We start from the raw sequence: 22,243 nt of genomic DNA, 5'->3' as shown, positions 1-22,243 counted from the left end.
GAACCCTCTTCCACTGCTGGTGGGAATGTAAATTGATATAGCCACTATGGAGAACAGTATGGAGGTTCCTTAAAAACCAAAAATAGAACTACCATACAACCCAGCAATCCCACTACTGAGCATATACCCTGAGAAAACCATAATTCAAAAAGAGTCATGTACCGCAATGTTCATTGCAGCTCTATTTACAATAGCCAGGACATGGAAGCAACCTAAGTGTACATCGAGAGATGAATGGATAAAGATGTGGCACATATATGCAATGGAATATTACTCAGCCATAAAAAGAAATGAAATTGAGTTATTTTTAGTGAGGTGGATGTACCTAGAATCTGTTATACAGAATGAAGTAAGTCAGAAAGAGAAAAACAAATACCGTATGCTAACACATATATATGGAATCTAAAAAAAAAAAAAGGGTTCTGAAGAACCTAGGGGCAGGACAGGAATAAAGACGCAGAGGTAGAGAATGGACTTGAGGACATGGGGAGGGGGAATGGTAAGCTGGGACAAAGTGATATAGTGGCATGGACTTATATATACTACCAATTGTAAAATAGATAGCTAGTGGGAAGCAGCCGCATAGTGCAGGGAAATCAGCTCGGTGCTTTGTGACCACCTAGAGGGGTGGGATAGGGAGGGTGGGAGAGAGACGCAAGAGCGAGGGATATGGGGATATATGTATATGTATAGCTGAGTCACTTTGTTATACAGCTAAAACTAACACACCATTGTAAAGCAATTATACTCCAATAAAGATGTTAAAAAAAAAAAAAAGTAAAGCACTTTTCTAGGCTGTGGTGAAAGAGGGATGTGCCAATGCAAGACGCTTAGAGGGCGGCATCATGAGAAGGATCTGACACCTGCTGTTCGTTCTGAGATGCAGACGGGTATGCAAGGACCCAAGAGCGGCTTTTGGGAGATAAGGGACACTCTAAGTTACCAGCCAGCAAGGAAATAGGGACCTTGGTCCTACAACCTCATGAAACTAAATTCTCTTAATGTCGAATGACCAGGAAATGAATTCTCTCCAAGAGTCTCCAGAAAGGAACAGAGCTTGCCAACACCTTAAGCCCTGGCAGACCCACGTCGGACTTCTGACGTACAAAAGTATAAGAAAAGACATTTGTGTTGTTGAAGTCAAAAGATGAGTGGCAATGTTATAGCAGTGACAGAAAACTAACACAACGGCAGGCAGGATATGGAACTTAGGAAAATGTTTGGTCTCACGTTATAACTCCTCAGACAGGGAATTCGTCAAAGGACCAAATCAGGGATCTCTGCTCCTATGGCAATGGTCCTCCACCTCCAGGCCCTGAGCATCACGAGGCACCAGATCAGACTTAAAAATCTGTGTCTGAGGCCCAGGGAGCTGGGCAGCTTTTGGCGGGGGGGTGGGTTCTGATACCAAGAAGCATGGGATGGCAGCTTTAGCATCAAGTCTCAAAACATGCTGAAAGTCTTTGAGAACCCTACAGTGGCGGTTTACGCTCTACAAATTTAAAATCTGTATCACAAATAAATTTGTTCCCATATGTTCCATTCTCCTTCTGGTGAAATTTTACTTAAAAGATAACTGCTGAACTTGTCACATTGACACTATTTGATCTCAACACTATGATGTTATAAATACGCTCTTCTGGATTATCAAGGTGTGCAGATGATCTGGTCCAAGGCCAAGGTATTTCGGTGTCTACAGTAGAGCTGCAGAGTGCGGTCCAAATAAAGCCAGACAGTTGAGAGAAAGTCATGTGCAGGTCTGGCACTTTCTTTGAGAATGAAAACCTTTTATTTTTATGTGTCCCTTGGGGTAAGACAAGATGCATTTATCCAAAATGGATGAACCTAAGAGGCTAGAGCTCAGAAAAGAAGCTTGCATGACATGGGGAAGCTAGTGGTGCGGGCTCCTTGAATGTGTTCTCCAAAACCTCAAGACATGTGAAGGCCAGGATGAAAACACAAGCAAAGAGGCAACCAAGAAACTGGAGCCTGTCTGTTCAACACACTCGTTTACTGGAGAGAGCGCTAAAGAGCAGTGAATGCTCTTATGTGCTTGGTGCTCAGTGAAGGGGCAGAGGGCATATTGAAAAGAAGTAAAGGGTGGTAAATACCAGGGGGCCCAGGCAGAGGTAAAGGAACGGGCAAGTAGGACAGGACAAGGTATGAAGGAAGGAAGAGAAGGTGAAAAATGGAAGCTGACAAAGAAAGGCAAAACCAAAGGGTGATTCCACAAAGTAGTCTTGGAGACAATTATTCAACAATCTAAGAAAAATGCAACTGTGATGAAAAAGCAGGTCAAACAGTCCTAGGAAAGACTATAAAGAGCCAGAAAGTCCAATTCTCATGAGTAATTATATACAATTCTTATACTATTTATTTAACAGTGTAGAAGTCAGAAATATCTGCAAGAAAAAAGTTACTAATATTTGCATATTAGGTGCATTTCCACATATCTTAATTATTTTCATACCATGCGTGTTTACATATATAAATCAATGCTTACAAGGATCTTTATAATCTGAATAAATGCATAAATGCATAAATTATATTAAATATATTTATACATAAATATTAAAATTTCTTCTGAATAATACCATGCAGAATGTAAAGTTCTTTACCTCCATAAAGACATTCCAGCAAAAGAAACGAAGTTTCAGAAAAATCAAATGACTCTCTGGGTGACGGACAGAAACAAGTTAACCTAAGTTAACAATTCAGACAAGATTCCTATCCAACCCCAGAAGTACCATAAAGTCCAGACTCATTCTTCTAGGAATAATTCTTCATTTTACAGCAATTCCAGATAAAAATAAGTGTTTTTAATTTAATAGGGACTTTTCACCATTGATTAGGAGTTATCTGGTTCTTCTCACTTCTGCCACAGGCCTGCTCACTGACACCATCATACTCATCCTTGGGTACTAAAGCATGCTGATTCTACCTTCCAAAAGTCTTTAAAATGCCTCATAATTCTTATTCTCTCTCCCAGGACTATAATTTAAATAGCATCTAACCTGAGTTCCTCCCCATCAAGTGTCTACCCCAACCTGCTGGGCCCCCAGACACCATATTACTTTTCAAGAATCAAAGCATTAATCATCTATCGCTCCCATGTTCAAACTGCTTCATGGCTCCTATACGCTACTTACCTGAGCACAAGTTTCACATTCAGGTCCAAAGCTCTCTACCCCATGTCCAACTATAACTCTCAATATATCTTCTACCACTTTCCCCACAGCCCTAAGATCCAGCAAAGCCAAACCCAGAACCCCTCACTCTTCTCCAAACACACCCACGTGCATTTCTGCTTCTAAACCATTCCTTGAATTTTTCTTCACTCAGAATTCCAAAAGTCTACCTCTTGGATTAAAAACCTCCTTATACCTAAAGATTTACATCCAATGCTACCTTTTTCTAGAGAACTTTTAACCACAATATTTAATTCCTACCTTAATGGAACCCTCATAGAAATCTGTAGAAACTCATAGTCTGCATTGCTTTATAGGCATTTGGTATTTCTCTGAACCTTCCCACTCAGTGGGAAGCTGTAATATATTCGTCATCTTTTATAGCACCTTTAACAGCAAACAGAGAGTCTAGCAAACATACAGCACTTCATAGTATTTGCTAAATTGGATTCAATTAGCTCTTCCAAGTTCCTAAAACTGAAACTCTTTTTTTTTTTTTTTTTTTTTTTTTTTTCCGGTACGCGGGCCTCTCACTGTTGTGGCCTCTCCCATTGCGGAGCACAGGCTCCGGACGCGCAGGCTCAGCAGCCATGGCTCACGGGCCCAGCCGCTCCGTGGCATGTGGGATCTTCCCGGACCGGAGCACGAACCCGTGTCCCCTGCATCGGCAGGCGGACTCCCAACCACTGCACCACCTGGGAAGCCCCTGAAACTCTTTTAAGTGATATATTTCAAAAGTGATTTTAAAAGATGTTTAAGAAACCTATATTTTATTTAAGTGTAATCACAGGTATTCAGAGGGTTATCCAGGATGCCTTGAAGTACTAACTGAAAGTTTGTTTTTATGCATCCAAACATTTGACTGTCCTCAAAGAAATGAGAACCAAAATGAGTGTACTCCTCATTAGATAATCACACCCACAGGAACAATCGCTGGGCCAGACCTTTATGCTACAGAAGTCCAAGGAAGATTCATGTGCCAGGAGCCAGTGGAGACTCGGAGAAACAGACCACCTGTGATAGTGTAAACGTCATCACTCTCAACCAGCGCAACTAAAATAAGTATGTCTCTTATGATTCACAGTGTAAGGATCCCAATGTACTTGACTTTAAAAGGGCATGGTGCATCTCCTACAGCTGCTCTGAGCCTGGGCCAAAATAGTTATCCTTACTTGACCTTTTGAGCTTTGGATCAATAACAGGCACAGACTACATTAACAAAACAAAATTGCTTTCACTGCATCAAATGACCAACAAATACAAAGCCAGCTTATGTATCTATCAATCTCTCTATCTTTCTATCCATCCATCTATCCATCCCAGCTCACCTTTTGTGCATCACAAAATAATGTGTTATGTAGACATATATAAGCATATTAATGTGTATTGAGCACTTGGTGCAAAACACTTTTCTAAGTCTTTTGCATATGTTAAACCTCACAACAATCCCATAAGGTAGGTACTTTATTATTCCCATTTTACAGATGAAGAAATCAAGGCTCAGGAAGTTTATGTAACTGCCCAAGTTCATACAGCTGTTAAGTGTGGGATTTGAATCCTGGAAAATCTCCCCCAGAGCCCATAGTCTTAACCACTCTACGAGACACTCCCAGAGCCTGATTTTGTTCTCTTCACGGAGGTGGGGGAAGTCTCTGGAAGCTACTCTATTTCTGGAAATCACCTATAGGGGCTTATCATAGAGGTAAAGGCCCAGGTGCACATAAAAACATAAAAGACAACCTGCTACATTTCTATCTTGCTGGCTACAATATAGGAATTATTTCTTGAAGACGTAATTGAGTAGCTAAACTTGAAGCACAGAACAGGCAGGCAAGCTGGCAGGACCACCAGATAGGCTGTGTGTAAGGCTGTCCTCACTGCCCTTGCAAATGTAGCCAGCACATTCGCAGGGGCAGATTCTGCACCATGCCTGGAGAGTAGGTGTCAGTGAGAAACAGAAGAGGACGGAAAACGAACACAGTTATTTCATTCAGCCTTAAATAAAGAGACACATTTCACCTTCTACGAGAATGCACACACTAGCAAACAAAACCATGCATGACTCAGTGCCACATTTTGTACCAAGGAGGAAGGAACGTAGTGACAAAGATGGTAGGAGGAAACAATGAATCATTTCCCATGGGAGGTATACAAAAGTATACATACCATAGCATTAGTTTCACAGAAAGGGAACCGATCAGCTTCCTCAAAAGGGGAGTTTTATCTGGCAACCAAAACTAGCTCACTGGCTGAAAAACTGCATCTTGCTTCTTACTTTTCCAACGGAATGGCAATACAAAAGGCCCGAAAAATGTGTTCAGACTCATGATATTGAAGAGGCCTTGCCAGAGGCAATCAAAGCCGGAGAAGCCAGGTAGCAGTTGAATTTGGAATGAAATATTAGACAATACTTAGCTTTCATTCCAAAGGGTTGCCCTTAATAACACTGCAGCTTGTGGGAGTGACAAAGCTAAAATAAGTTGTGGCATTCAATATGTTTGAAGGATTGAGCCGCAGTCTTCAAGGCTAAACAAACACTCAGAAGCACCTGTGCCCCTCCAAATTACGCATACGACTATATTTTTTTCATGGCCAAACAGCCTGCATATTAAGTATCCCCCCGCCCCCCGCCGCACTTCTGGACCCAGATGCCAAGGAAAAAAAAAAACATTTTGCTATAAACTGATTCGTGATCTCTCTGTTAGTGTTGGACTCTCATTCTCAGCCACACTGTGGGTAAAATAAGTAGTTTTTTTTTTTCCTACGTATTTGCCAAACCCTGGTGGGAAGGCACTGTGTAGTCCTTTTACTGACAGAGTGTCTGGATCATTCACAATGACCTGATTGAGGTTCTTTGGCCCTAAGCAAACAGCTCGGTTATGTGACACTGGTTAGATGTTAGGGGTATTCTCTATGAAGAAACAGCTTGACCCTTTCCAGTATCAGAATCCAAATCACTCCTTAAAAATGTGCAAGGGAAATGAATGTATTTTCACGCCACCCTTACAAAATACCAAGTTGCACCACAGCCGAGAAACTGGAGCCGCTAAAACAATACAAAAGCCATCGCTTCCAAGAAAGTAGGGCCCTGCTTGTTTTTCAGATACAGTTTTCTGATATGTGCTTCTCTTTGTGAACTATATGCTAAGTATGAGAGGGCAAGTCCACGTTCAAAGACACAATCTGCTCCGCTGGAATTTAGGAAAATAATATCCCCCTGTGTTTCCTTGGTAAAAATAAAATACAGGCCAGAAACTAACACAAGATTGTAAATCAACTATACTTCAATTAAAATAAAATAAATACAGGCTTACAGTCTGCAAATATTATGATTAATATTTGTGATTAGAGTAGGAGAGCCCAGCGAAATAATTCCATTTACGAGGCAGTTGGGAGATTTGGTCCGTAATACGGAACTAAAAGTAGAAGCTAAGTGAGATTTATAATTAAGCGAATGAATCTTACACGTATTATTTCCACTGAAGTTTGGACCCCAGGGCGGAGACAAGCGTTAAGAGACACGATTCCAGAATTGGGGAGCAAAAGGAAGGCCTCCCCAGCGGCGATAACTTCCAGGGCTGTAGGAGGGGCCGTCCCCACCCCTCTCGCCCCGGGTGCGCGTGCGTCCGCGCCCCAGCGGGCGCGGTGGGCCAAGCGGAGGGGACAGCGCCACCCCCTTACCTGCACAGGTGCTCCCGTCGTAGGTCTCGCACATCCACTCATGGCACTCGCAGAGGGGCCCGAAGTACACGCCGGGCTCGCTCACGTGACAGATGCAGACCCCGCAGTCGCACCGGCCGCGGCCGTGGCACAGAGCGCCCCCTGGGGGCTGCCCGGGCGCCCGGCACCGGCGCTCCGACTCGGCCCGGGAGAGCCGGCACGCGGCGCCCAGGCCGCTTCTGCAGGGGCGACAAACCACAGCAGGGCCACGGTCAAGCCTAGACACTGCCCCTTCTGCTTGGGGCCCACGTTGCCTCCCAGGGTCCACCCAGATCCCAGATCCCAAACGGAGACGTGCAACCCCATGGATAGGACCAACGTTTCTGGGACCCCACGTTTCTCTGGGGACCAAGCTGATACCACCCACGGGCCATCCCTTAAGAAATGACCACGACCCAAAATGTCCAAGTGGTGACCTGCCCACCTGAGAACAGGACCGTCTTCCAGGTGGACTAGGTGATCCGGCCCTGCCTCTTGGCGTTTTGCCACTGAATCTTACATGCATATTTAAATACAAATTAACCCAAAGTATGACCCTTGGCTGACTTTTCAGTTCTCTTTAAAAAGTCCCATTGCTAGCTGGTGGCCAGGGGCAGTTATTTTATGAAAAATAAGAGATGAATATATAGAAAGAGCTTTACATGTTATGATAGCATAGTGCCTAATGCATTTTCAAGTTGCAATAAGCGATGCTTATGAACTATACTTTTAAAATGTAAAAGTTTGGTTATTGTGATGTGCCCCAAATTCTCTTTTAAAATGTAATGCAGAATGTAATACAGACCCCATGGAATAACTCTGCCCTATAGGCGGTGTGTACACCCAGGTACACATAGGATGGCAGATAACCCTCCTGATATGTATTGGAATAGGAGGAAACTATATATTCATTTAATGATTGTATTTTTCCAAAGGAAAAGCAAAAGGACAAGGGTAAAGCAATACACAGTGTAGATGTAAGGAAAGGAATAGGAACAGGTTGAAAACAGTTTATCCCGTGTCCAACTTCCTAACCGCTCTTGGCTTAGGGCAGCCATCCTGAAGCTTGAGTCCTGCCACGCAAAGCAGGGCAGGTCTGTCTGAAAGAAAAACAAATCAGGCTTACCTCAGAGATGGCGAGAAGCTTTGAGGAACAGCTGACAGCCCCACGAAGAGAAGGGAGGACGCCAGCAGCAAGAAGTTCCCGAAGCCTGCGGGACGCATGCTGAGTTTCCCGGCTGCAGAGGCCAGCAGAGCTGCTGCAAGGTGGCGCACACGGGGCCGGGGTCGGGGAGGTTCGGGGGGGCAGAGGTGCCACCAGCAGATGGCCGGGCAGAAAGACCCACAGACACCCAGGCGTGCAGGTCCGGGGCTCTCCCCGGAGCTGCAAGGGTGTGGGTGAGCTGCCTGCTAGGATTTAGTCAGCAGCACTGCTCTGGGCGGGGTGCTGGTACGAAACCCCTCAAGTGGAGAGTCTAGGCAGGGAAGTAATTAGAAACAGTTGTACAAGCAGATGGTTTATTTTGCCATAAAAAAAAAAAAGAAAGAAAAATTCCTGTTCACAGATTTGAGAAAATCGTTTCTTTCTTCAAGTGCAGGCCCCAGAAATATTTGACAAGAGGATATTTGGGCTGGCTGATGTTAAAGGGACAGATAAAATAATCCCTGCGATGGGAAGGGGAAGGGGGAGGTTGGTGATGTCAGCAAGAACACTTGCGGAGGGAATTAGTTTCACCACATGCTTTTCAAAAAGATGCACTGTTTGACTCTTTGAGGTATGAGTTGTGAGGGGCAAGCAAAATTGATAGATAGCACTTTTTTGGACTTTTGATCCTTTGTTTTAAATTATGGGTCTCTCGTTTCTTAATCCTTTAAAGAGGGTGTCATGCTTCTAGTTGTTTGGGCCAGTAGTTTATCACACCACATTTTTTCTTAACTTGGACAGTTCAAACTGTAGTTGTCCCAAGTTCATCCTATTCTCTGCCATGGATCAAGTATGAGAAAATAAAATGTGTGATTTGTGTCAATGGCACTGAAGAATCATCAGTGTCATTTATGAAGCACATACTGTGTGCCAGTCACTTCATATATTTTATCTCCAATTGTGACAATAACCACACTTTCGTTTACTCATTAGGCAAACACAGGTTTAGCATCTGTTAGGTACCAGGCTCTGGGCCAGATAGGGAATTAATGAGAGAGGATCCCTGCTCTCGGAATCCACTGGGCTAGCAGACATAAAACAAAATCACAAATATAAAAGGAAGGAAGGTTGAAAGTTACTTCTAGCTTAGCTCCAGGCATCTGATCTAATCAAATGGCATTTGAGCTGAAGGCTGAAGGAGGAATAGAAGTAAGTTGGGTGGAAATGGGGAAGAGGTGGCAGAGAGTGGGGTAGCATTCTTATTCCCATTATAAAGATCAAGAAACTGAGGGCAAAGGATGACCTCTTGCTCAAAGTGACTAATTTGCTCAAATTCACACAGGCAGTTGGGGTTCAGCTGAAAGCTGTGAGCCCTCAAAGCTCCCACATTGTCCCCTCCGTTGTGCGGTCATCTGGGAGAGGTGTTGCGGAAGGTTCTAGGGAAGGGAAGAAACATTCTCCCTTTGCCCTAAGAAGACCTTTAGATGCAGTGGATCCTCGTGAAATAGAACCATCCAAGCAGTGGCCCTGGTCTTAAAATCAAGGATCATATGACAGGATGGGATCTCTCCTGTCATTTACCTGAACAGATATAAGACCATCCCCAACATTTACCAAGAAGGAAAAAGGAGGTCTGAACAGAGCCCACACTTTTTCTCCTGCTTCACCAGACTCCATCTGTACCAGAAGAGGCTCTGCCTGGGGCACATCCTTAGCCCAGGCAGCTAAGCCTTCTTCAAAGGCTGACCCTTGGTCGACCCTTGGGCCCAAGCGTGTACACGCTGGTGGAGGGATCTGCCATCCGGAGGACAGACTGGGGAGAGGTGTGCAAAGGCCAGAGAGTGGTCTGGGCAGGGAATTCTGGAGTCATGGGTACCCACAGTGTGGTTTAGAAGGAGCCGCAAATGCTCATTTGCAGGTGCCCTGGATCACGTGAGCTACTCATCCTGTAGGGGAGGAGGTATGTCTGGAGAAGAGACAGAGGGAGTCACTAAACCAGTCATTTCCTAAGTGTGATTATCTGTGAATGAGCCGCAGCAGCAGCAGCGCCTGGGGACTTGCTACAAATTAAAGTTCTCAGCCCCACCCCCAGACCTACAGAATCACCAGCTACATTTTAACAATACTGCTGAGAACACTATTTGCACATCATATTTGGGAAGCTTTGCAAGCCCCGGGGCCCAGGGCTGGGGCCACGGATGCCTGGATCTAAGGATGGTAGCCACACTCACTCCTAGCTCAACTCCTGGCATCCTGTTCCTTCCTGGCCACGTTGTAACTCTATGAGGACGTAAGAACAGGCTCTCCTGCCAACATCTAAAAACCTTGGTGACTCAGAGAATATGGGAACCATAGAAGGGAAGCATCAATTCCAAAGCCTCACTAGGAATTTGCAATGAAAACATGGAACTTTTAATAAATGAGTCATGTATTACTTTTTGCATATTTTCTGAGGGGAAAAAAAGAATCGCTGTGGAATAGGGAACTGGTGTTTGAACATTTCTTTCAGGAATTAAAACATTTCTTTTAATCTCCTACAGTGTACCGTGCAATGAGGAATATTATCATGAGCAGCGTGCAGCTGTGAAGCAGAGATAGTATGTTCTAGGTGACTGAAAGTATTGAAATATTCAGATCATTATATCACTGCGACTCAGAAATAACATTCCCAGAAAGTTGAAATAGTTATATTGCAGCTTAGTTGGTAACTCAGTAGAAAGTCTAGGATCCACACAAATTCTGGCAAGATAAAAGAAAATAACTTAACATTTTCACTTTTTAGCAAACTTTGGTTTAATTTTTTTCTGCCAAAGTACCAAATATCTTGGAACGACCTACTTTCTTCCCTCTCCTAGTTTGCAGAAAACTGGAGGACACACATCTCTTAAGGGCCAATGTGGAAAGGACCCAATTACTGTGTGAAAGGTCCTGGGTTTCTCACTGGCCCCAAAGACCCTGTGACAGCTCTGGGGGAAAGGCCTGGGGGGTGTCCTAGTATCTGAAACCAAGCTCAAAGGGATTGAAAACATCTTAATCCTTAAATATAGTTCTGAGTCATCAAGTCACAAACTCATAGAATCTGGGGTTCAAGAGATATTTTAAAGGTCGTCTAGTCCAAAATTAAATTTATTGACAATGTACAGCACCCCTGCCAAATGATTAGGTACTGAGTCTACTCGGTAAGAATGAAAACTAAGGGAAACACACCCTTCCTGAGAGCAGCTCTGAAGTTTTTACCCCTTGGTTCCAGATCTGCTCTAAGAGGCCTTTTAAAATAATGTCCTGGCCATGAGCTGCTTAAAATATTTTAAGATGTCTAATATATGTGTTCCCCAGGCCCACCACCTGTCCACATACTCCCCAAATAATTCTACCCTTTTCAAGATACACATCACCATTTCCATCACCTCTCCCTTGTGTATTACACTGTCAAGCCTCTAATAGCCTGGTTTCCCGAGCGTTTTTGCTTTGTCTGGTGTGGATGCTTCTGTAAAGCGTGGCAGGTACCACTGAGACCATAAGGTAGGTGTGGTTGAAAGTGCGGGGAACTGCTGTTTGGGAAAATGGCCCTTGTACATGAGGGCAGAGAAAGACCGAAGAAAGGCAGACCATTCCAGATGGCTAAGGGGCAGGTGTCATAAGCAAGGGAACTTACATATGAGGCTTGTAGTATGAGTAGATCTCCGCACCTGCACACCAGTATCTTAAAAGTTTATGCAGAGGCCTTCACGGAGCATATACGGTCCAGATGGTCTTGACGACACGTTGCTCTCTCAAGGCTGCATCCTTCTAAAGGGCTCTCACTGTGGAAAAGTGGACAGAAGGTACATTCCAAGGGCAGAGGAGGAGAGGAGGGGCCTCTGATTTCCGAGGTCCGGCTCACAGGTCAACTGGTGGTCACATCCTCACCTTGACCTCTACCAACTGGAAACAGCTGGGTGCTTTCACCATTCTTATTTCATATATTATATTTCTGCTAATAAACTGAAGATCACATTACCTTTTTGACTGTCTCATTACTCCAGTCGTGTGCTGTTACAAGTGTAGGTGCCCCAAATAGAAGTCAATATTTATCCTTGTTAAATTTTATTTAGGCTCAGTTCTTTTATCCAGACAGTCAGAATCAATATGGATACAGATTTCATATTTCTCTCACCCTTTCCAAAGTAAATATGATGAGCATGCTTTCTGTATCTTTCTCCAAATAACTGATGAGGTAGTTGAAAAAAATTAGGCTGAGGACCAAGCTTAGGAGAGACCTTTCTTCAAGACAATAAGAATTCCTTTATCAGCACATTTTGAATATGAAATCTAACCACTTACCAGTGTCCTGAGTTGTATGGAATCAGCCCATGTCTTCATTTTGTTCACAAGAATGTTATGAAGGTTCCCATCAGTTGCCATATTAATCTTAGTTTACCAGGTAAAACTTGGGCTTTTACGTGTTTTTGGCAGGGCCTAAAACAGTACCCAATACATATTATATACTCCATACATATTACATTTCTGTCATGAATAAATTAATTGGAAATGATGCACAATATGAATAATAGATCTAGGAGTCAACAAAGGATGCAGGTGATGTAGAGGATTCTGGATCATTTTCCAGGTGGCATTTGCAAACTTTAGTATCCTCCTACCATCATGCAGATACAACACGAATCCGAATAAAACCAGATCCTCTTCCTATATTCCCAATTTTTATTAATTATATCATTTTACTGAATTCTTATAGTCTTTATTCTGAGAATTATTTTTGGTTCCTCTCTACAATTTACCTGGATTGTCCAGTAAATCACTGAACCATGTTGATTCCTCCTGCTTCAACATCTTTATTTTTACTTTTATTTTGCACACCATTGCCATAGCCTCCAAACTGGCCTCACTGCATCCAGTCTCAGAGTTTTGTGTCTTTCCTTATCCCACTCCCTAAGAGGTCTTTCTAACATACAGTTTTCATCACATTCACTCCCTGTTGAAAAATATTTAATAGCTCCCCATTGTTTATAGTATAAAGCTCAAATACTCTAGCACTTCACAGAAGACACTTTATGTTTGGTATCCATGGGGGATGCCCCATCCAGATCCCCTCCCCAGGGCTTATGCACCCATCCCCTGGCTGACGGCAGTATCAGCCGCTGATGGCTCACAGCTGCACCCCTTGCTGGACATTGCCCTAGGCCTCAGGAACAGCCTCCCCTGAGGCTGATCCCTCAGATCCAAGATGGTACCCTAATCCCCACTTGCAACAGTATGGACATCCTAACACACCTCCCTTATGGAAATTGTAGAGCTGGATAGCTCCATCATTGTGATTCTCATCGACAAGGCAGAAAAAGTCTCAAAAATTGAAGACAGCAAGATGTGTGAGACGTGAGGCTGAGCAAGATTTTTCAGAAGTATTTATTGGTTTACTTATTTGTTTATTTATTTACTGTTCCCTGCCTTCTTTCTTCCCTTCCTCTCCCCCTTCTTTCCTTCCCTCTTTTCTTGCTTCCTTCCTTCTTTTCTTCCTTCTTCCTCACTCTGTCTAAAGCTGCCCTCCAGACCAAGCACCCTTTATTCTGTCTTATTTTTTTGGCAACCCTTCCCAGGATCTAACATTATGATTTTCCTTTGTTCACCTACTGTGTATAATCTACCTCTCCCCAATTAAATACAAGTTCCATGAAAGCAGGGACTTTGGCTCCCTTGTTCTTGGCTGTCACTCCAGTGCCTGGCACAGAGTAGCATCTCAATAAATATTTGCCTAGAGAATGATTAAGTGAATGAATGAATGAATGACTTTTAAAAGTTTGATACACCTTGATTAGATGCAACAATTTGATCTAAAGGATGGTTTTTCAGGTTTAATGGAAGGGAAGAATTAACACACCATTATGAGATAAATTAAGGCAATTAAAATATAAAAATCATCAAGAAAATTATATTTGCCATGAAAAAATCAAGAAAGCTAATCTAGAGTCAGGTAATCAACAGCTCTTACTGATCTCTCCATACATGTGCCACACTAATTGTTCAATCACTTAGAGTCAAGTTTGAAGTAAAAAAAATCACAATTTCACTCAAAACTCACTTGGATAATATTTGCAGCTAAAAAGAAATGTCCAGGTTTTCAAATAGTAAAAGATACATCAAAGCTTTCAGGAAGGCTAAATATTCTGGGGCAGCAATAAAAATAAGTTTCAATTTCCAACAAAAATAACTTTTCAGCTGGGCCAGAGTTGTGGAATAAAAAGGTGTCTAGTTAACATCTTTTCCAGGCATTACTGCAGAACCAGAAACATTTTTTTTCCTCCCACGTAGTAAAAACACCTGGAAATATTAGGCACTTCTGGGATAAGAAATAATCTTTCAGTCTTCTGAATATTTTTACAGTTCTGGTTGACGCGGAAGGGAAATTTTGGGAAAAAAATATAGAGATGGTTTTCACTGACTTCAGGGGAAAAAGATTTATCACTTCACTATTATTTTACCCTGACTAATAGACTGAATTCTTAAAGTCATGCTCAACGGTTAATCAGTTAATAACAACCGGGAAGATAAAATCAGGAGCCCACAAGTGGAGAGAACACTGAACTGTTTGTTCAGAGAAGGGTTTCTGATGCTGGCTCTGCCATCCACTAGCTGCCTGATCTTGGCTGGGTTCCTTAACCTGTTGAATTTCAGGTTTCCAAATGGCGTGGGTGAAAAGAACGTTGGTTTTCCCCAATTCTAAATTTCTGTGATTAGATTTTCTTTGTATATTTGTCCAAAGTCTTCCAATAATAAAGGGGGAATATGAAATAGATATATATATACATACGTGTATATATATATGTATATAAATATATGTAAGTGAATGTAAACAAATATATATATTCACTTACATATGCACATCTATTAGAGGTGGAAATGATAGAAAGTTGTATTTAGTCTTCTGGTAATGGACATTTATGTAGCTAGTTAAAAAGAATTTAAAAATATATTTCATTTGTATGTATTTTTATGTGAACTCTGTGCTGGTTGGTGCCTTTCTCACTATGCAGGCTGGTCAGTGACTTAGCCCCTCAGCTTTCTCTTCATCATAACTACTCACGGTTTTTGTGCAGTGTACATCATACACTACCCTGTTTTAAAACTTATATTTATACGACTGTTTCCATTATTTTCAGTATTATTCCAACAGGAGAAGGATCCATTCAACATAAATCAGAAAAAAAGTAAGCAGACTAAAGGCACATTATCTAGGTGAAGAGAGATGCTTGGCAGCCCCTGAGTCAGGGGCCCTGAGTGTGTTTTCTGAGACATTGATAAGCATAATAATAATTGATAGACATTGATAATAATAATAATAAGTGTATAAAAGCTCAGATCAGAGATGAATATTTTCCCACAATAATATGCAACTTATAAACTGAAATTATAGCTATAAAAATATTATGTGGACTTTGATGTAATATGTTTGACTAGGCAGCTTGCAAACATTTTCTTATTGTGATGAAAATTGTCAGCAAACCTTTTTATTTTCATAAACAATGAAGAAATTCAGTTTTCCAGAAATTTTATTTGATAGAAGCCTGGTAATCAATCTAGATAAATTACTGTAAATGGGATATGAATTAAATTGCTTTAGGAAAAAGGAGAGGGATTAAATGAGGTCAGTAACCAAAAAGAATAACTGAGTAGCTGAGTAAGAACTGGGATGATAAAGCCAGTTGTGGAAGAGACAGCAGCTCATTATCTGGTCTTCGAGTAACTCACTCAATTTCTTCTCCTTTTCACCTTCTGCTTTCCTCTTGACCTCGGCAACACCCTAAATTTTACTTGTCTTTCAAGCTCTGGTTGAAATGGTTAAACAACTCATTCTTTTAGTTAATTTTGCACCTAAATCAGTTGCTTTGGCATTGTAGATTAAAATGAATCTTCACTTTTAACAGTTCTTGAAAACCTAAATATCTTTAATATTGTCCTGATGTGTTGAAAGGATATTTAAAGCAATGGGAAAATTGAGTTCATTGTTTTGTAATTGTCATATTTTAAATTAACTCTCTTCCTAGGACTATTTACAACTGATTGGATATAAGCGTGTTTAGAAAGAGAGATGGCATCTATGTCTTTCAGTTAATGATAAAACTACAAATATATTTAAAAGATATTAATTACATGATTAGTTTTTACTTCTCATTGTGTTCATTCTTCCAAAGCATTATTGCAATGACTTAAATACCTAAGTTCTTTTTTTTTTTTCTGTTTTGACTCCACCATGCAGCATGCAGGATCTTAGTTCCCTGACCAGGGACTGAACCTGCGCCCTGTGCCTTGGGAGTGCGGAGTCTTAACCACTGGACCACCAGGGAAGTCCCTTAAATATCTAAGTTCTTTAAGATTGGTGACTTTACAAATAACTGAAAAATCAAGTCCATTCACTTTCATTGAGAACCTATGATGTGTCAACCATTTTCCATGCTATATTTCATCAAATATAAGATTCATTATTATTTTATGCACCACTGAGAAAGAGAAAATGTGGCCAACTAAACTGTGATGTGTTCTTATCAGTTAGATGTTTTATTTTATACTGATTGAAAGAGATCTTTTAGACATATATATATATATATATATATATATATATATATATTTTTTTTTTTTTTTTTTTTTTAATGTGAATTTTTGCTCCGGACGCACAGGCCCAGCGGCCATGGCTCGCCGGCCCAGCCGCTCCGCGGCATGTGGGATCTTCCCGGACCGGGGCACGAACCCGTGTGCCCTGCATCGGCAGGTGGACTCTCAACCACTGCGCCACCAGGGAAGCCCTATATATTTTATCATATCTCTCTATTCTATAAATCAAAGGGAAAGCACAAGTGAAATAAATTGTCCTTCTAGAGACTACATCAGCTTTCCAGTCAAGGTCATGACTCTTCTCAGGATGACCCATCACTGGCTAGATAAGGCAGTGGTGTGAGAGTCCAGCGATTTCCGCTCAATGTGGTGTCACTATGGAACAATCACTGTGCAAGAGCTGCCCATGGGGCTGGCATGGGGCAATGTCAGGTTGGGATAGCATTCTGATGGTTCCCCCTCCCCAATCTTGCTTCCTCTATTTCCCTTCCCCAGGTGTTACTCCCCCCAGACCTTCTGTATTCCTAATTCCTTCTCAACATTTGCTTCCCAATCTGCAAAATTTTGCTTTTTCATCCACTTAAAATGTCCTCTCTTTCCCTCCATGCAATTAAATCTTCCAGGCTGACTTTAATTCAATGCCTTTCACAAGTCTATTCAGTCTTCTGCAGCCCATGTGGATAATCTTGACAGTCTCAGCTAACGTTGGACTTATAAGTGACAGCTATTTAACTAATTCTTGCATTGTACTATAACTGCCTTATATATGTTGGTTGTAGTTTCTCAGCGCCTTGAAGGCATCTACCATAGGTGGCAGACGTTGTTGGTGCCCTGCCCAGTTCCCCTCAGTTTCTCAGATTCTGTTGGTATAAGTGGTGCCCCTTTGGTACACTTTCAAAGACCGGCACCCACAGATCTTCAGGGCACTGCTCTCAGACTGTTGGGACCACTTTGTCGATAAGTGCAGAGAGTCAGAAGTGCCTGGATGTTCATTTTTATTGCCTTACCTTCTCCTCTTCCCTTCCCCACTTACCCTCCTGAAGCCATTAACTAACAGTCATTAGTCACCCAATGACTGTTGGGTGAAAGCCCAGCAAATTTCCTAGGTTTAGACATCTCTGAGGCATAAGTTATAATTCAGCATTCCTTTACATAATCATGTTAAATCCTACTCTCTGTGAGTCTTATGCCTCAAATCGCTTCTTTTTCCTCCTTCTCTCCTGCTTCTACTTTGATCTACCCTGGGAGCAATTCTTTTAAAATTAATTGTACACACATATTCATCCCAGTGTCTGCTTCTGGGAAATTCAAACTAAGATACCATATCATATATTTTCCGTGTACTACATGTAGCGCCTAATGTTATGTGGGTTATCTTAGTTTAAACCACAAGCAATTGCTGCTATTCAACTGTTTATGACCAGTGGAGATGGTAGTGATCTAATAGTTGTGATCTAATAATTGTTGTTCAATATAGAATGATTGATCAAGAGGTAATTAATTACTTAACTTGGAGAAAAAGATTAGGCTAGATTTAGCAATTGTCTTTGTGAATTAAAAAATTCATACAATAATAATAATAACATATAGGCATATACACAAATACAAAATAAAATTCATGATAAGACACCATTTTATATCCACTTATAATGGGACAAAGGCAGGAAATAGGCTTAAATCAAGAAGATTTCTGGTGACTATTTGGAAAAACAAATATACTCTTGGATCACTGGAAGGATTTTAATAACAAGAAAATCGTTGCTGGAGTCTGCAATTTTAGTTAAAAAGATCCATTACTTCAATGGCTTAATGTTATATAAACACAACAGCCAGATCATATCTATACTTTTTATTTTGTTATATAGTGTTGTGAAAATTTATAGCTAAAACAATTTTATAAGTTTTTTCACTGAAGGTTCTGATAAAAGAGAGGCAACAATATTTTTTGTATAATTTAGTTATCATCCTGCCTAGATGTAGATACTGAATCTAATGGCCTCTGCAGGTTTTTTCCAGTCTTACAATGTGAGGATGTTTCAAAAATTAATGAGGGCATACTTATTCAACATCATCCTCTATTTTATTTTCACACTAAAGTAGGAAGCTTCAGTTCCCTGGCAGTTTAGTAATTAGACATTATTACAGCTGTGTTTTGAGATTGCTTTCTGGTAAGGGAATGGAAAATTTTCTGTTCCTAATATAAAAATATTTGACAGCCTCACTAAAAATACCTTTTGCATCAAAGGGAAAATTATTCATACAAAGTGTTTAATCTTGGACAATTAAATTTGTGAACTAATTGGTATTTAGTTAATTCGTTAAACAAATATTGATTGAGAACCTTACTGGGTAAAAAAAGTATTAGACAAAGCAAAATAGGGACGCAAAGGCTTATAAGGTTAAGTTTAAGGGCCTTTAAATAAGTAGACGTGTTTATAAATAATTACCATAAAAGACAGTATGGAAACAAGACCAACTTATCCACTGGAAAATATTAATGTAGAATAATACATCAGGTGAATATATTTCTCATACCTTTTAGAAATTTCCCTTGATTACTTGTGCTCTTGACGTTATCTTCTTAAATTCTATTTTTTTAAAAATTTTGGGCCCAAACAGGTGCAATACCTGCAGGAATAATGTGATGTGAAACCAATGAACTTCCACAAGAAGCCTTGCTACTATGATACTGGGCTTGAAGATATTGTATTATTTGCCAGGATAAACTACAACCCGGAGAAAACCAGATTTCATAGGCATTACCTTCACTCATGCAACTAAACAAGGCTAGGAAAAAATATGCATTTCTTATAATAAATTCATAATCAATAATTTCAAATGGGTCCTTAAGATTACCAGTAATCATGTTCCCTAGTGTAGCCACTCCCCCACTGTCCTAGTTGACAATTTCCCAACTTATTTTTCCCTCAAACCTCCAACACACCCTTCCTCAATCCTTGCCCTCACTTGATGAGTTTCTTCCTCTTTCACTGAAATAAAAAATAAAATCAATTAGAAGATAATTTCCACAAGCTCATGCCATCCAATTCCCCACCTCCCTGCATTTAGGACCTGACACTCTACGTTCTCTCCTGTTAATATGAATGAATGTATGAATCATCTGTGCTTCTTGGTCAGGCCAGCCGTCCTTTGTCTAGTGAAGTTCAACCCTCTCTTCTACTCAGGGACATGCTTTACTTACCATCTTCATGCATCACCAAGTTTTCCCTATCCACTGCATTAGCAAAAATGTATTGTTATGTCTCCCATCTTTAAAAGAATAATGATTGTCTTTTCTCCGCTTTCTCTTTCAGCTCCCACACCATTTCTCTCCAAATGTTTACAGCATAACTCTTTGAAGGAATTGTCTATATATAACTTCTGCATTCTCATCTCCTTGGCCTCGAAATGATTGTGTGTCGATTGTGTGTCCATTTTGTGTTGTGAAGAATATTTCCATATGGTTTCATTTGTTTAAAACTTAGCTTTTTATATAGTTGGTCTTTCTAAAATCTTCAGAAAAATATATTCCACATGGTTCTGTATTTCATGAAATGCTAATTATTTTAAAATTTCCTCTAAATAATAAAAAGTGCTAACACTGGCCCAATGTGAATAGATTGTGCAAGGGTTTTTTTTTTTTTAAATGATAAGTTAATTAAATATGCAGAACTAGAGATTTTATTTTAAAAATGTGTGTATGTGATTTTACTCCCATCTCTTGGACTATAATTTTGTAATAGGGAATTGTTCTTCGGTTTGGGGTTCTGATTTCTCTTCTAGAGGAAGTTTCATTCAGTTTTCTCTCTCCCTGTATTTATGTGCTTGTGTGTGTAGACAGGACCACACACAAGCACTAAATCACTGTCAAGGATTCTTGGTGGGTTTAATATCTGACTACAAAGCAAGATGCCGGCGCCTGAGTAAACTTTTCAACAAATGCAGCTGAGAGGATAATGTCCCCTGGGTCTGAGCAGGGTGCTCAAATTTCCAAGATTTCCCCAAACCTGCTCCGCTGGGAGTCCCAGGAAACATCAGGTGCAGCTTCCTGTCCGGGTATCCTTACAGCGCCTGGAGGTGACCACTTTTTGAATGGGCATCCAGCCTCATGCACATAACGAAATATTTTAATGTTAAGAGAAAATGTTAACATGCTTAGAAGAGATCAACGTCACCGATGCCCTCATGATTTAGCAGTTTCATACTCAAGGGTGAAACTAGTCCTCATCCTCAGATACTGTGTCCAGTAAGACAAGACCACACGTACACGGGCCCCGCTCGCCTGTCCGCGGTGGCTGTACGTGTGCCCGTCCCGAGTGCGCGAGGAGCCCTCGGTGAGCACGCCAGGGAGCACAGGAGGAGCTAGCCGGTAGGGGAGAGCCCAGCTGCTGCTGCTGGGAGGCTGGGCCAGTGGCGGCGGCCGGAGACAAGGAAACTGATGCCACCGACCTTCCCGCTCCCCTCTGCCGTCTCCTCCCTTCAGCCCGGGGTGCCTCCAGCATCCCAACCCCTGCGGCAAAGCCAACTCTGATTTAAAAAAAAAAAAGGCAGAAAGAAAAAAGCCCTCCCCCCCACCCCCGCCCTAGCCCTCGCCCTCGCCCTCGCCCTCGCAGGCCCAGCAGCCCGGGTGGAGCGCGCCGCCGGAGCCGCGGGAGGTGAGGGGCCGCGTCCCCGCGGTGGGTGCGCGCCCCGCCCGCTGCCGCCGCCCGCCGCCGCCGCCGCCCGCCGCCGCCCGCCGCCGCCCGCCGCCGCCGCCGCCGCCGCGGCACCATGACTGCTCTGAGCGCCGGGGTTACAGGTTGGTCACGGCCGCCGGAGGCCCGGGGGGGCGCGCCGGTCGCTCTGGTCCCGGCCGGGCCCAGGCGGGCCGGGGGCGGGAGGCGAGGGCCGGGCGCGGGGAGCGGAGCGAGCGCCCCCCAGGCTGCGCGGGGAACGGGCGCGGGCGGCCAGGAAGCGCTCCCCTGCCCCGCCGCGGGGTGCGCCTTCCCCGGCCTCGGATGCGCGCTGGATGCCCCGGGCCGCCAGACCTCGGCCTGCCCCGCCAGCACCCGGGGGCCAGGTGCCTGGGGGTGAGGCGGACGCGCAGCGCTCCCCGGGGCCATCGCGCAGGTGTGAAGGCCGCCTGCTTCGGCAGGTTTCCGGGCCGGCCTTGTCCACCCCGCCGCCAGGCTCCTGGGCGTCGCTCTGCGCTTCACATCCGTCCTTTTATGAATTGGCCTGTTTGAGTGGCTGTCATTAGGGTGGCCACACGGCGAGCAAAGCAGGGTCCTGCCAGAGCCACACCGTTTTGTCATTGAGCCCTTAAGAGACCGGTGTGGGTCTCCTGGATGGAAACTCAAGGCAGGCCCAGAACCCTGAGCAGGGCTGTATCTCTCGGACTCAGATTTTCTTCTTTCAGGGCAGCGTGATAACTCTAAACGCAGGTCCTGATAAATGCTTGAAATATCATAGGGTAAATCTTTCAATTTTAGGCATAATTGTTCAGGGAATATCCGATCAAGGATGCGTGTTCAGACACACTCAGGTTCAGGCCTCGGAAGGATGTGTTTTTAATCTCATGTTTGTACAGTCATCAGCTAGGCCTGGATTGCCCTCGCGGTGAGAGTTT

The 22,243-nt window shown here is 42.7% G+C and overlaps 1 protein-coding gene across 3 annotated transcripts in view; it reads right to left on the bottom strand.

Moving 5' to 3' along the window:
• The window catches only part of ITGBL1 (integrin subunit beta like 1), a 218,113-nt gene extending 209,768 nt beyond the window's left edge, over positions 1-8,345 (bottom strand). Inside the window, exons 1-2 of one of the 3 annotated variants that reach the window (XM_073795391.1) lie at positions 8,014-8,345; positions 6,870-7,087 (exon numbers count right to left, since the gene is read on the bottom strand). In XM_073795391.1, the coding sequence (XP_073651492.1) occupies positions 6,870-7,087; positions 8,014-8,111 (316 nt within the window). In that variant the 5' untranslated portion in view covers positions 8,112-8,345. Of the gene's footprint in view, positions 1-6,653; positions 6,741-6,869; positions 7,088-8,013 lie in introns of those variants that run through there. The other 2 variants (XM_033843480.2, XM_073795392.1) reach the window with 2 other exon arrangements.
• Between the last annotated feature and the right edge of the window lie 13,898 nt (positions 8,346-22,243).

Source organism: Tursiops truncatus, chromosome 18, assembly GCF_011762595.2.
Source record: "Tursiops truncatus isolate mTurTru1 chromosome 18, mTurTru1.mat.Y, whole genome shotgun sequence".
NCBI classification, from domain to species: Eukaryota; Metazoa; Chordata; class Mammalia; order Artiodactyla; family Delphinidae; genus Tursiops; species Tursiops truncatus.
Note: the sequence above shows the minus strand (reverse complement) of the source record. Positions and strands in the feature narration are given on the sequence as shown.